The sequence below is a fragment of the Acipenser ruthenus genome, chromosome 2 (genome assembly GCF_902713425.1).
Source record: "Acipenser ruthenus chromosome 2, fAciRut3.2 maternal haplotype, whole genome shotgun sequence".
Classification (NCBI taxonomy): domain Eukaryota; kingdom Metazoa; phylum Chordata; class Actinopteri; order Acipenseriformes; family Acipenseridae; genus Acipenser; species Acipenser ruthenus.
The window spans coordinates 33,946,359-33,959,017 of NC_081190.1; the positions used below are offsets into that span (position 1 = coordinate 33,946,359).

The 12,659-nt window shown below is 36.7% G+C and overlaps 2 protein-coding genes across 2 annotated transcripts in view; both read left to right on the forward strand.

Annotated features, from left to right (window-relative positions):
* LOC117420520 (uncharacterized) overlaps positions 1 to 12,659 on the forward strand; it is a 34,237-nt gene that overhangs the window by 10,117 nt on the left and 11,461 nt on the right. Inside the window, exons 7-10 of the mRNA XM_059007102.1 lie at positions 9,521 to 9,665; positions 10,715 to 10,853; positions 11,117 to 11,389; positions 11,768 to 11,912. Of these exons, the coding sequence (XP_058863085.1) occupies positions 9,521 to 9,665; positions 10,715 to 10,853; positions 11,117 to 11,389; positions 11,768 to 11,912 (702 nt within the window). The remainder of the gene's footprint in view (positions 1 to 9,520; positions 9,666 to 10,714; positions 10,854 to 11,116; positions 11,390 to 11,767; positions 11,913 to 12,659) is intronic.
* Positions 8,977 to 12,331, forward strand: LOC117409167 (granzyme A-like). The gene is made up of 5 exons (XM_058994606.1): positions 8,977 to 9,095; positions 9,521 to 9,665; positions 10,715 to 10,853; positions 11,117 to 11,389; positions 11,768 to 12,331. The coding sequence occupies exons 1-5, from the start codon at positions 9,032 to 9,034 to the stop codon at positions 11,921 to 11,923; spliced, it is 777 nt and encodes a 258-aa protein (XP_058850589.1). The 5' UTR covers positions 8,977 to 9,031; the 3' UTR covers positions 11,924 to 12,331.

The following is a 12,659-nucleotide window of genomic DNA, read 5'->3' on the forward strand; positions in this document are numbered from 1 at the left end:
TATTTGCATCCCAGTTTTTGTTCTGTCCTTTAAGCTCATATGCCAATTGATTTATCAAAGTTGAATGATGATCCCTTTGTTTAAGTCCCTTTGGTCATATCATGTTAACCTGCTTTTTATTTGTGAGTGTCCCACAAGAATCATCCTTTCTACAAGTGCATGTAACCTGGCCCAACATGGATTTGTGTGTCACATATGCCAATGGAGTTTGTATGTCATAGCTAAATATCCCTGTGCCATGTATTTACAAATCCTAAATGAGATACAAACTGAAATTAGAATTTCAATGTAGATGTAAAATAAAAAATACAGACCTGCGTAAACCATTGTGCAATCAGTATATATATATATATATATATATATATATATATATATATATATATATATTCTATAACTGTTAATTTGCAGTCTGTGTGGAGTTTGCATGTTCTCCCCGTGTTCGCGTGGGTTTCCTCCCACAGTCCAAAGACATGCTGTCCAGGTTGATTGGTCACTCTAAATTTCCCTCTGTGTGAGTGTGTGTGTGTGGCGTCCCGTCCAGGGTGTAGTCTCGCCTTGCGCCCTGTGTATGCAGGGTTAGGCTCCGGCTCACTGCGACCCTGTAAAGGAGTAAGCGGTTAATGATAATGGATGGATGGATGGATGTTAATTTGCAGCATGTACAAAGTGAATTAGATATAGGGTATATTCACCCCTGGACATGTTCACATAGATATACCAGCATGGTGGATTCGTGTTTCGGGCTCTGGACTCTTTACCGGAGGGTTGAGGGTTCAAACCCAGGTGGGGCACTGCTGCTGTACCCTTGATCAAGCAGGTACTTCACAGATTGCTCCAGTAAAATACCCAGCTCTGTAAATGAGCACAAATACAAGTCACTTTGAATTAAAGCATCAGCTAAAAAAATATCCATAGCAATTTATGTCCATATGTGAAACACACACACAAAATACCGCAATTTATCATGTAGTCACATAGAGGTGGTGATTAAATGGGTCTCTTTCAGCAAGGTGCAGTTGTATTTGAAGTGAAAGTGGTTGCCTATAGGTACAGTTGGTGGCTAAAAGTGGAATTGAAGACAAACCAACCCTAAATAACAAGCTGTGATGCAAATAAAAATCCTACAGCTACAGCTTCATATTAAAGATTATAATCATTGAACACATCGTGATGTTTGTTGGTATAGAAATGAATTAGTAGAAAGGGAGTGGATTTTATCTGTTCCTATTAAAATTGGAAGATTTTTTTGATTACATACACAGCATTCACATAGGTTAGCAGTGCAGAGTAGTAGTTAGGGCTCTAGACTCCTGACCGGAGGGTCGTGGGTTCAATCGCAGGTGGGGAACACTGCTGCTGTACCCTTGAGCAAGGTACTTTACCTAGATTGCTCCAGTAAATCCCCAACTGTATAAATGGGTAATTGTATATAAAAAATAATGTGATATCTTGAAACAATTGTTAGTCACCCTGGATAAGGGCGTCTGCTAAGAAATAAATAATAATAATAATAATAATAATAATAATAATAATAATAATAATAATAATAATAATAATAATAATAATAATAAGGAGTTCTGTAACCACTGGAGAATTTAATGAAGAACTTGATTACAATCTTTGCTCTTATGATTTATCATGTATATTAGGTTATAGTTTGTGGCATGGTGGTGTGGTGGTTAGCGCTGCTGCCTCAGATTCCCGTTTCAGGGGAGTTTGCATGTTCTCCCCGTGTTCGTGTTGGTTTTCACCAGGCACACCGGTTTCCTCCCCTCATCCAAAAAAATACTGGTCAGGTTGATTGGTCACTCTAAATTGCCCTCTGTGTGCATGCTTGTGTGAGTGTAAGAGTTGGACTGGTGTCCTGGGTGTAGTCCTGCCTTGCACTGTGTGTGCCGGGTTAAGTTCCAGCTCACCGTGACTCTGTATTGGATGAAGTGGTTATTGATGATGGGTGGATGGTTAATATTTGTAATAATGCATTTATTGACATCCACATGTTCTCCGATTAATAAACATTTGGACTGAACATGTTTAATTTTCCCACACAAATTGTCAAAATCCCACATCAAGTATAATATATACATTTAGTGGTGCACAATTCTGCTCCTCTAGAGTCGCAGTCAGTCCAGCAGGTTTTTGTAGCTGTCTGTAAATCTCCAACTGCTTAAGAGCAAATAAAAGGGTAAACTTGTCCAATTATGCAAATGAATTCAAATCAGGTAATGAAGGCCTCAGGGGGATCAAAAAATGAAAACCTTCTTGCCCCAGAGTTATGCACCCCTGACAAAGTAGATGTTAACACAGTCATTCATTCACAGTTGTCTGAAGGGTTTTTTTTGTTTTTTTTTAAAAACACTTATTTATCTGTTTTGATTGAAGTCCTGCTTTCCTGTCAAAAGTACTATGAAAACAAACAAGGAAAACTGCAAACAAAGAACTTTATTACAAAAATATAATGCAGTTTGGATATTAAAAATTAAAATGCAGTTATTTTTGACAGATATGTTTTTATGATATAGCAAGAAATAATGAATGTAAACTTGCTTTTTGTTGATATTTTAAAACCAACTTTGGGGGGATTAACTCAACATTTAGACCCATCCACTAAAACCAAATTAGAAATATGTACTTAATGGCAGTTTGATTTATCATAAGTGGGCACTTTCTTCTACTAATAAAAACAACCACCATTAAATTCTGACTTTGCGATTAGCTGGTGGGTCAAGTTTTAATTTAATTCCCCCATTTCATTTACACTGAATAAAGGGTATTAATAATTATGGAGCCTACTGTATTTACAAGTGAGTATTCCTGAGCATTCTCTATAAACATTTAAATAAACATATGTAAACAATAAGTATTAAGGACTTTATGCACAATATTTTACTTGAAATGCATATCGTTCACTAAATATATTAAACAACCTTCAACAATGTAAAAACCATTAAATAACAAACCGTCACACTGCACTGCACCCTTTAGATGGACATTCAAGTGCTTTTTTAAATGGTGGCGTTTATTGGGTTTTATTTGTTTGGCTGGCACAACTATCTTTTCAAACACACTTCTTAAAGTCTGAGCCTTGTTTACTTCTGATCATTTATAGTAGGGAAGTCAAAAGAAAATATAGATTTTTAGATATAGAAGTTTTATTTCCAGATAATAACAAATCTGTAACAGCAGCATAGCCTTACCCTACATTGCAGCCCTTAACCCCGCCCCCTTCCCTCACACACACACAACAGTGTATACTTGCAAGACGGACAAGAGAAGTTGATGTTGCTAGCTGTCAAGGGAAGTCTGCTTCAATTTTGGAAAACATCATGGAAAAGCAACACAGTAAAAAACGCAAAGGTGGGGCTGAAAAGTTAAGGGAGAAAAAAGTAAAGTCCCTTGAGTCAGATGCAGCCAAATGTAGGAAGTTAACCGACTTATTCGGTAGTAGTGCTCCTAGTAGTGCCAATGCCAACAACGTGCATGCAGTAGTCCATGCTGAGGAGGATGCCGCAGCCCCGGTTCAAGCTAGAGTAGTAGCAGAAGAAGGAGACAGCGACAGCATAGCCGACGATTGTGAGTCTAGCACAAGCAAAGTCAGTGCAGCGGCTGCATCCGAAGCGGTAGGCAATGGGGAGCCAGGGCAGGGAGGGAGACAGATAACACAACATCAATATTGTGCTAGCTAACTAGGCTAACTAACTGTACCAGTAACATGATTCCAGCCAGACATTTTGTTGATTATTGTACATGCCAGCCATATCAGTCATTTCAAGCCCTATTCTTCAACTTTTGTTGAATAGGAACTACATCATATATGATATTTCATATTTTCATCATATTTTTACTATGTACTTGAGCTTGTGTCCTCAAAAGTCAGTACACCTCAGCAATTTATAACTATTTTTACCAGAAAGGTGAGATTTTAATCTTTCTTGGAGTATGCACCATTACTAGTTATTGTGTATGGCCCTCTCATGATAAATAATTACTTTTGGGTATATCTATTTAGGTGGAAATCTGCATTTTTACATTACATTCAACAGGTTAATGTTCGTTTGAAGCCCTACTATTTACATTAGTCAGTCCTTGACACAGCACAGCCACCTTTTATTAATTAAATTCATGATGATTCAGCCTGACTATAAGCTATTGTTTCCACTATGTTGCTATATTTATAATCTGTATCTAAAACAACTAACAACTATGAATTACAACTGAATTTTAGTGCTAAGCTACTTTTCTCCAGCCCCATTCATGCTATACAAATAAAGGTTTATTATTATTATTCATTCATTCATTTGATCAAATGGTGGGGCTGCTGCTGTGTTTTTGTATATTGTCAAAATATTGGGCCTTTATAATTAATTAGTTTATTCATTAATTCATATCCAGGTTGAGGTTGATGATAGGCCCAGTTCAGCTGCAGTGGAAGAGAGAGTCAGGGAGAGCCAGGATGCCAGCCCAACTTTTGATTATTTCAAGAGACCCAAGTCAGATGACCTAAACATGTTTTTTAGTTTCCACCCTCAACAGAAATCAAAAAATCCTGTGGTGCAGAAGGTTTTCAATTTTTAAAGATGGCACCAATCGAAAGTGGCTGTCATACAGTGAAGAAAGCCATGCTTTATACTGTTCAATTTGTATGGCATTTGCCAAGCCTACCGACAGCAGTATTTTCATGAGTGGAATGACAGACTGAAAACATATTCACCAAAGAGTAGAAGAGCATGAGAAGAGCAACATGCACAGAAGTAGTTGCTGAGGCGTATGTTTTAAGGGCCTCCAAAGCAGGTATTGAAAATCTGCTCAGTGGTAGTCAGATGTCTGCTCATAGAGTGCAGGTTCACAAGAGGAGGCAATCATGACAATTCAGTATGTGTTCTGTAGAACTCTTATAACAGTGTACAGAGTGTGTGTGTTCTGTAGCACTTTGAAAATAGTACTGCATTAGTGTACAACAATAGCTGTGATGCAGCTAGGTGGTGGTATTAGGGGCTGGTGTGTGAACGTGCGTGCGTCGGCGGGGCGGGGGTGGTGGAGTATCCGAGGGCCGGTTGTGATGGACCGGTCTGGGTCAAAGTCCAGGGCCTTTTTTTAGTCCCAGTCTGTCCCTGGACCACATTATTTTAGCCAATGATATCACTTTAATAAAATCAGCTGTCTTTAACAGAGCAGTATATAAAATAAAATAGCAACATATATTTACAACAACATCTTTATTGGCTAAATCCTTACATTTTAATAAAGATCCAAAGCATCAAATTAGATAACAGTTTTATTCAAGTGGATGAGGTTGTCTACAAGTACACCAAATAACCCTCTAGTTATAGCTGTTATGTGACAACTGATCTGCACATTCTTTATATAACGGTCCTGAATTTTAATAATAAGTTCTGTTCAGCTTCTCTTCAATTGAATCAGTTTTTTAGTGACAGGCTGTTCTGTAAATATGAGCCTCTGTGTTTCTTTTTTTTTTCATCAAAACCATGTTGTGTTATCGCAGGATAACAGGATTTGGAATCCCAAAGAGAGCTTGTAATATTGTATAATGTAATAATTACATTACAAACATTACATATTACTTATAGCACAGTAATACTTCTATCAGAAAATTATTATAATGCACTTTGGTTAGGTGTAATTATTTATAAGAGTAAATAGGCAGGTTATACCGTAGGTGCTTCAATAATTCTTCATGACATGCTGAATCCAGCCCAGGTACTCTCTTGTCAGGCGAGTGTAAACTGAAGGCAGTTTTCCTTGGCATTTCCGTGTTCCAAAAGAAGCAATTCCTCTGTACGTGTCTTCACAGAGGAGTGGTCCACCAGAATCACCCTAAAATATTTACACATTTGTCTTATAGCAAACTTTAAAATGAACTCTTATTCTGAGGTCACAATTATGGTTATTAACACTTAAATTACACTGTAAGAAAAACAAATCTAGTTATTAATGAGTAATTATAACATTTTACCTGAATCATGCAAGTATTTGTGTGGTGTACTTACTGTGTAAAGTGTAACTCAACATAATGATCGTCTTTACTTCAAACACATTATAGTAGTTAAATGTAAAATGATAATGACTTGATTTAGGTCCATGCTATATCCCAGAATTCAAAGTGATAAGGTAAAATGTGGACAAGCTCATTAAAAAAAAACAAAAAAAACCTATAAGTAATTATGTATGTATGTATTTTAAGACACTTACGTTACATATATCTTGTTTTCTCTTTTTGTTGCCCGCGCACAGCATGTTTTTTGTTATTTCTTGTCTCAGTTTGTGGTATTGGCTATTGCATGTTTTTTGGTCAACAATGGTAACATTCACTTCCCTCAGAACATCTGAGTGACCTTCTCCAGAAAGCTTTGTTGAACCCCAGCCTGCAACATGACATTTGGTGCCAGCTTTGAGGTCGGATGTCGAGGACGGTTCAGGAAGTTTAAGGATACCAACACGGCTGTTTAACATGACTTTCTGTTTCAGCTTTTAAGATAAAAAGGAGATGGCAAATATGAGTGTGATTATTTCAAAAAGCAGACCGTGCACTTTATCCAGCGCAATCCAAATTTCAAAAAACACATTTCACCACAGAAATACCACCAGAGAATCCAAGAACAGAAAAGAAAATATTATTTACACATACACAACATTTGCCAGACCAGGTGAAAAAATACCATTTGTTTCAGAAGTGGGAGAATGTCTGTAAATGTATACTAAACAGTATATTTTATTTAAAAACAAAAAAAACAATATAATTATATCTCCTTAGCATGTCATGTTAATTCTAGACCCAATCCACATGTATGGAAAATAAACACATGAACTGGAGCTGCACCTGAAGTGAACTGCTCCAAACAGCAAAAACTATTGTATACAATTCCCATAATTCTATACTTATATGAGTTAAAGAAGAGATACACATTTCTCAAAAGGGTGTCAAATGTATCTCCCTAAGCTCTCACTAGATGGCAGAATCAATCATGACATCAGTGGTTCCTTCCAGAGGACACAGTGGATTTACCAGGCAGGCTCACAAATGAATGGCTTTTGCATTTCAGTTAGGTGTGTTTTTCACAATCGGTAAGAATCAGAAACTGTTTCTAAACCCTTTGGACATTTAGGGGTAGATGTACTAAAGTGTTGCGACTGTCGCAATAGTCGCAAACCAGTTCAAACGAGTCGGAAGTCTTGGGTGAAATGTACCAAACAAGCGTAATGCTATTGGCAACTTTTTAGGGAATGCTTTGCGGCAGCAGTTTTACTTTGCAGTTCAAGCTTAGATGAATATGTATTTATGGGTGTTCCTGCATAAATTTGCAAAAGGGGCAGAGATAGTGCAAATGAGGGTTCTCAAATATTATAATGAGATGTAAGAAAGCTCCCGGCAATTGCGACACTTACAATTGCATCAATTTGTTAACTTTTGCTGGCATTTCCCAGTCTGCATGTATATACATTATCCTTCTGGCACCCTCTGCTGCAGCAAACCACAACTCAACTCCTGCTGTTTATTTGAACAATGTTGCACAACTCTCACAATGTATAATGCTAGAGATCTCGCTAAGAAGATGCAACAAATATTTAAATTACTATATTGCGGCTCTCTATTCATTAACATATTTTCTCTTAGTACATATGACAAAATGCTTACTTTGCTGTCGTAACGAAAATGCAAATTGAAGTGTTTGCGCTGAAGCATGTTTTTTACACAACACTTCTGGTTGACCACACTCACTTCTAATTTGGCCATACCCATTTCCAAATCCAAACCTTGCACACCCAAAATATTTAGTATCATTTTCAAAGGCTCACATAAGAACATCAAGAACATACCTGAGGGGAAAAAAAGGTTAAATGCACAATAAGATAAAGAGTTCTTGATCTGATTAAAAAGAAAAAAATACACAAAACATTTTGCAAATGAAATGTCTTACCTTGATCATCATTATATCATTCACTTTAGCTGTACTGTTATATCCTCCATGGGGAAAAAACTTCTTGACTTCAATAACCTGGGCTTGGTTGGCTTTGCTTAAGCAATAAACCCCTAGGACAATCTGAACCTTTCTACCTTTCAGTAAGCTATGGCAAAAGAAGAACAGAGTGGGGTTGTCATTAGATATACAGTATAAAGCAAGTCAAAACATGGCAGCAAATGTACCTTATATTAAAGTCATTAATAGGAGAGAGAGAGAGAGAGAGAGAGATAGATAGATAGATAGATAGATAGATATACAAGTCATGTAGTGATTAATTACTTGCCAATGACAGTGTGTTGCGGTCAATATCCAGTCCTGAGCTATTAAAGCTCCCCCACACACGTGCTCTCCGTCTCCCTGAATAGATACCATGAAGGGTCTGGAATCTGGGGCTACTTTTTTGCCTCCAATTATTGTCAGAGAAGCACCTAAAACAAAACAGAGAAAAATAGGTAAATGTTTATTGGTTATGATACCTACTTAACTATGATTCTGGGACATATGAGTTTAGAGAATACTTACAGCCAGGAATTAAGAAAAAGGCATTTGCAGAAGTGCATACTAAGAGTAGCAGTCTCTTCTTGACTGAAAAGTGATTCATTTAGGACAATGTGTATTTATAAGAAATATCATTAAAAAAAAAAAAAAAAAACGTGTGTCCTTTACTCTCCAGAAAATAATAATAAACCAAGTGTCTCAAGAGCACATTGCTACACAGTCAGAAAAAGCTAACAGTGGAATGGAATTTCTATACTGAGAATTGGAAGACAATGCTGGTTACCTATGCGTAAGATAAATGTGTTTTTTCTGACGTCACGAATAAGGCCATAACACTCACAGATGTTTCTGGTAGCAGTTTCAGTAAAAGGAAAGCGCTGTGTTCTCAAAGAAAACCACAATTGATGTAAATCTACCCTAGTCATAAAAACGTGTTTAACACTTCTGATAAATACAACGTTCTAATGATTGAGCCCACATTTATTCAAACCACATCCCTTTAACTTGTCTATAAATATAAAGATGAATTAGAAAGGCTCACTCAAATAACCATGACAAAGGCTCTAGCATTAGGACTATGCATCTGTGCAGTTACTCTCCTGAGAATCCCAGGAGGTGAGTATTCTTTTTAGTCATTGATGGTAAAATGTAATATGTTTAGACTTTTGAGGCAATAATAATTAGTTTAGTAAAACCAGTAGAGTAATGCAACTACTACTGGACAAGTGAACAAATAACCTTTACTGAACACTTTGTTTTTATACAACTGGTAACATAAGGCTACCACAACTGTCACCAAAGCAATTCCATGTTAAAAGTTTCACGACAGGATATAGTGCAGAGGACAGCATCCAGTACAATAACCATTGTTATGTAGGTTTGTGGAGTTCATAATCTATTATGCACTTATAATGTGTTAATGAAGTTGGATGGGTGTATGACAGTGTTTGAAATGTTCCCCCTCATGCACATTATCATAATGAAGAATCTTGACATGTACATTGTATTCCTAAATTAAGACTTTTCTTTTATTGGCACAGATGTTTGTATGGAAATCATTGGAGGCAAAGAAGTGGCTAAGCATTCCAGACCCTATATGGCTCTTATAAAGAAGATGAATGTAGCAGTCTGTGGAGGAGCAGTAATCGAAGAGAAGTGGGTACTGACTGCTGCCCGTTGTTATGAGTAAGTATACACAGTAGTGGGGGGGTTGAGATGAATGGATTCCTGTACACAAAACATTATTCTAACTTCGTAGGTGTTGTAGGTGAATAAGGCAGTTGTCTAACATGTTTCATGAGACAGGCAGAACCAATTGGTCAAAGTCAAAATCTTGCCTACTATTCCTGTGTATAAGCAAAGTTAGTACAATGTCTTCAATCAAGTGAATACCATCAGGTTTTGTGGCTTCAAAGTTTGTTTGTTTTTTAGTTTAATTATTGTAATATATGTTATTGGTTTAAGTGGGCTAATTGCAAAATTGTTTTCAAATTTTACTAAGAAACTCTGTTACACCATTTTTTATTACAAATAAAGCCATCATAAAACTAAATTGTAAAAATTACAACAATATGTTATTTATTTTTCTTTCCTTTATTTAATTATTTACAAAAAGTTATTTATTTAAGACAGTGAAGAAATAGCTTTTCTGAATGTGGCCCTTACATTAGAAATGTTTGACAGCAGACAGCAAATTACATTAAACTATACATGTCGTGACGCATTCCCGGGCTCCTAAGTGGCGCATCCAGTAAAAGCGTGCAGGATGTGTCCTATAGTCTGGACGTCGTCGGTTTGAGTCCAGGCTATTCCTTTGCCGACCGAGGACGGGAGCTCCCAGGGGGCAAAACACAGTTGACCAAGCGCCGCCCGGGGGGAGGGAGGGTTAGGTCAGCCAGGGTGTTCTAGGCTCACCGCGTAGCAGCGACCCCTGTAGTCTGGCCAGGCGCCTGCGGGCTTGCCTGTAAACTGCCCAGAGCTGTGTTGTCCTCCGACGCTGTAGCTCTGGGAGTCTGCAGTGTGAAGAAAAGCGGTCGGCTGACGGCACACCCTTCGGAGGACAGCGTGTGCTCGTCTTCACCTTTCCCGAGTCAGCGCGGGGGTGGTAGCGGTGAGCTGAGCTAAACAAAAATGACTGGACACAATTAAATTGGGGAGAAAAAAAACTGGCGACTACTAAATTTAAAAAATGAATACATAATTTTAAAAAATGACATGTTTTGTGTTTATTTTAGTGAGAAGCTAACGGTTGTGCTGGGGGCCCATTCTTCTTCAAAGCCTGAACAAGACCAACAAATATTTAAAGTCAAGCAGCTAAATCCACACTCTTGCTTTGACAATGAAACTGGAGTAAATGATCTTATGCTTCTTGAGGTATGTTTTGTTTCCTTTTGTTTTATAGTCATTCTTTCCACTAGATAGTGTCCAATATTAAACAAATGCTCAGCTAATGCAGTTGATATGTTTACAATTCAGTAACTGTTTATACCAGTAACCTTCCAGAACCATCAGTAAATAATTGGGAGAACACTCAATTGCCATACAGTCTTTATATTGATCAACAGAATCCATTATCCAGAGAGGTGTGCTTTTCATATGCTGTTCCTCAATTAACAATAACCCAACTTGTATTACAGTTGGATAAAGCAGCCAAACTGAACAAGTTTGTCTCTAAACTCAAGCTGCCTGCAACATTCAAAGATGTCAAAGCAAAAAGCCAGTGTAGGGTAGCTGGATGGGGGACAACAAATCAAAAGAACAACACTGCTTCAGATATATTAATGGAGGTCAACGTCACTGTTTTCGACAGAAGAACTTGCAATGAGAAAGAATACTATAATTTCAATCCTGTGATAACAAACGAAATGCTTTGTGCTGGTGATAAGAAAGGCAAAAAAGATGCTTGCCAGGTAAGACCATTTATTTACATCCCTTTTCACTTTCCTAACAGTCCATCAGAAGTATTTTATCCAGATTGAACTGATTATTCTTATTCCTCTACCATTTCTATCTTTTTACTCAGGTTACAAACCAAAGAGATTAATGTTATGCAATGAATAATTCATTCAAGTTGTATGGTGTAATAGACAGGATTTTACTTGAGAAAACAAACCATATGATATATTTAACATAAATAAATAAATAAATAAATAAATACATAGAAATGCCAAGGCCAATATTTTAAAGCCCCACTTTTAATTCTAAAAGTATTATAACTAATAATAGTATGATATGTTATTCAAACTAATTGCACTGTTTTGCAGTACTAATCTTTTATTTTCTTGCAGGGCGATTCAGGTGGTCCACTTATATGCGATAATGAATTCAAAGCAATAAAATCTTTTGGTCATGAAAGTGGATGTGGCAAAATACCTGGTGTCTACACTTTACTGACTACCAAGCATGTCCAGTGGATTGAAAAAATAACTGGGGGTGATGACTAAAAAATTCAAATATACTATTCTTTTTCTTCTTGTTAATATGAAATAAGATAACCCCTGTGTGAGATACAAGCAACTGGCAACTTGAATAAAATGTAACAATTCATGTTGATTTTTCTTCATTCTTTTTTTATTTTTTACTTTTAACAATAAGTAATAGTTTAAAATTACAGAACAAAGGTTTTGTTTGTTTGTTTGTTTGTTTGTTGACGTATATGTTATTACTGGTTGCCTGTTTTGAATGTTCATATCATTCAATCCAGTAATTCTGACCTTGGGGCTAAAATTGAATTTTCAAAATTCAGAAGTGGGCTACAGCAATTACTATACAAATATGTCTGACATCACTCAAAATTGGAGAGAGAGTAAGACAAAAACAGGGTCTGTGACACAAGTGTATGTGTTTAATTGTGTTGGTTATTATTTCTTTATGTTTAATATACTTTAAGTTTTCAATAAACCTATACAATCTATTTTTTCTTTGTGTTCTTTTAACAGTTAGTACTGATGTGTAACTGAGATACATGAAGTAGCCTACACTGTTTGTTATATTAGTAAGTATTCTGAAAGCATATTCAGTAACACCAGGAGATTTCCAGTCATAAAATGATATTATTTGTTTATTTAGCAAACGCCTTTATCCAAGGTGACTTACAGAGACTAGAGTGTGTGAACTATGCATCAGCTGTAGAGTCACTTACAATTACATCTCACCCAAAAGACTGAGCACAAGGAGGTT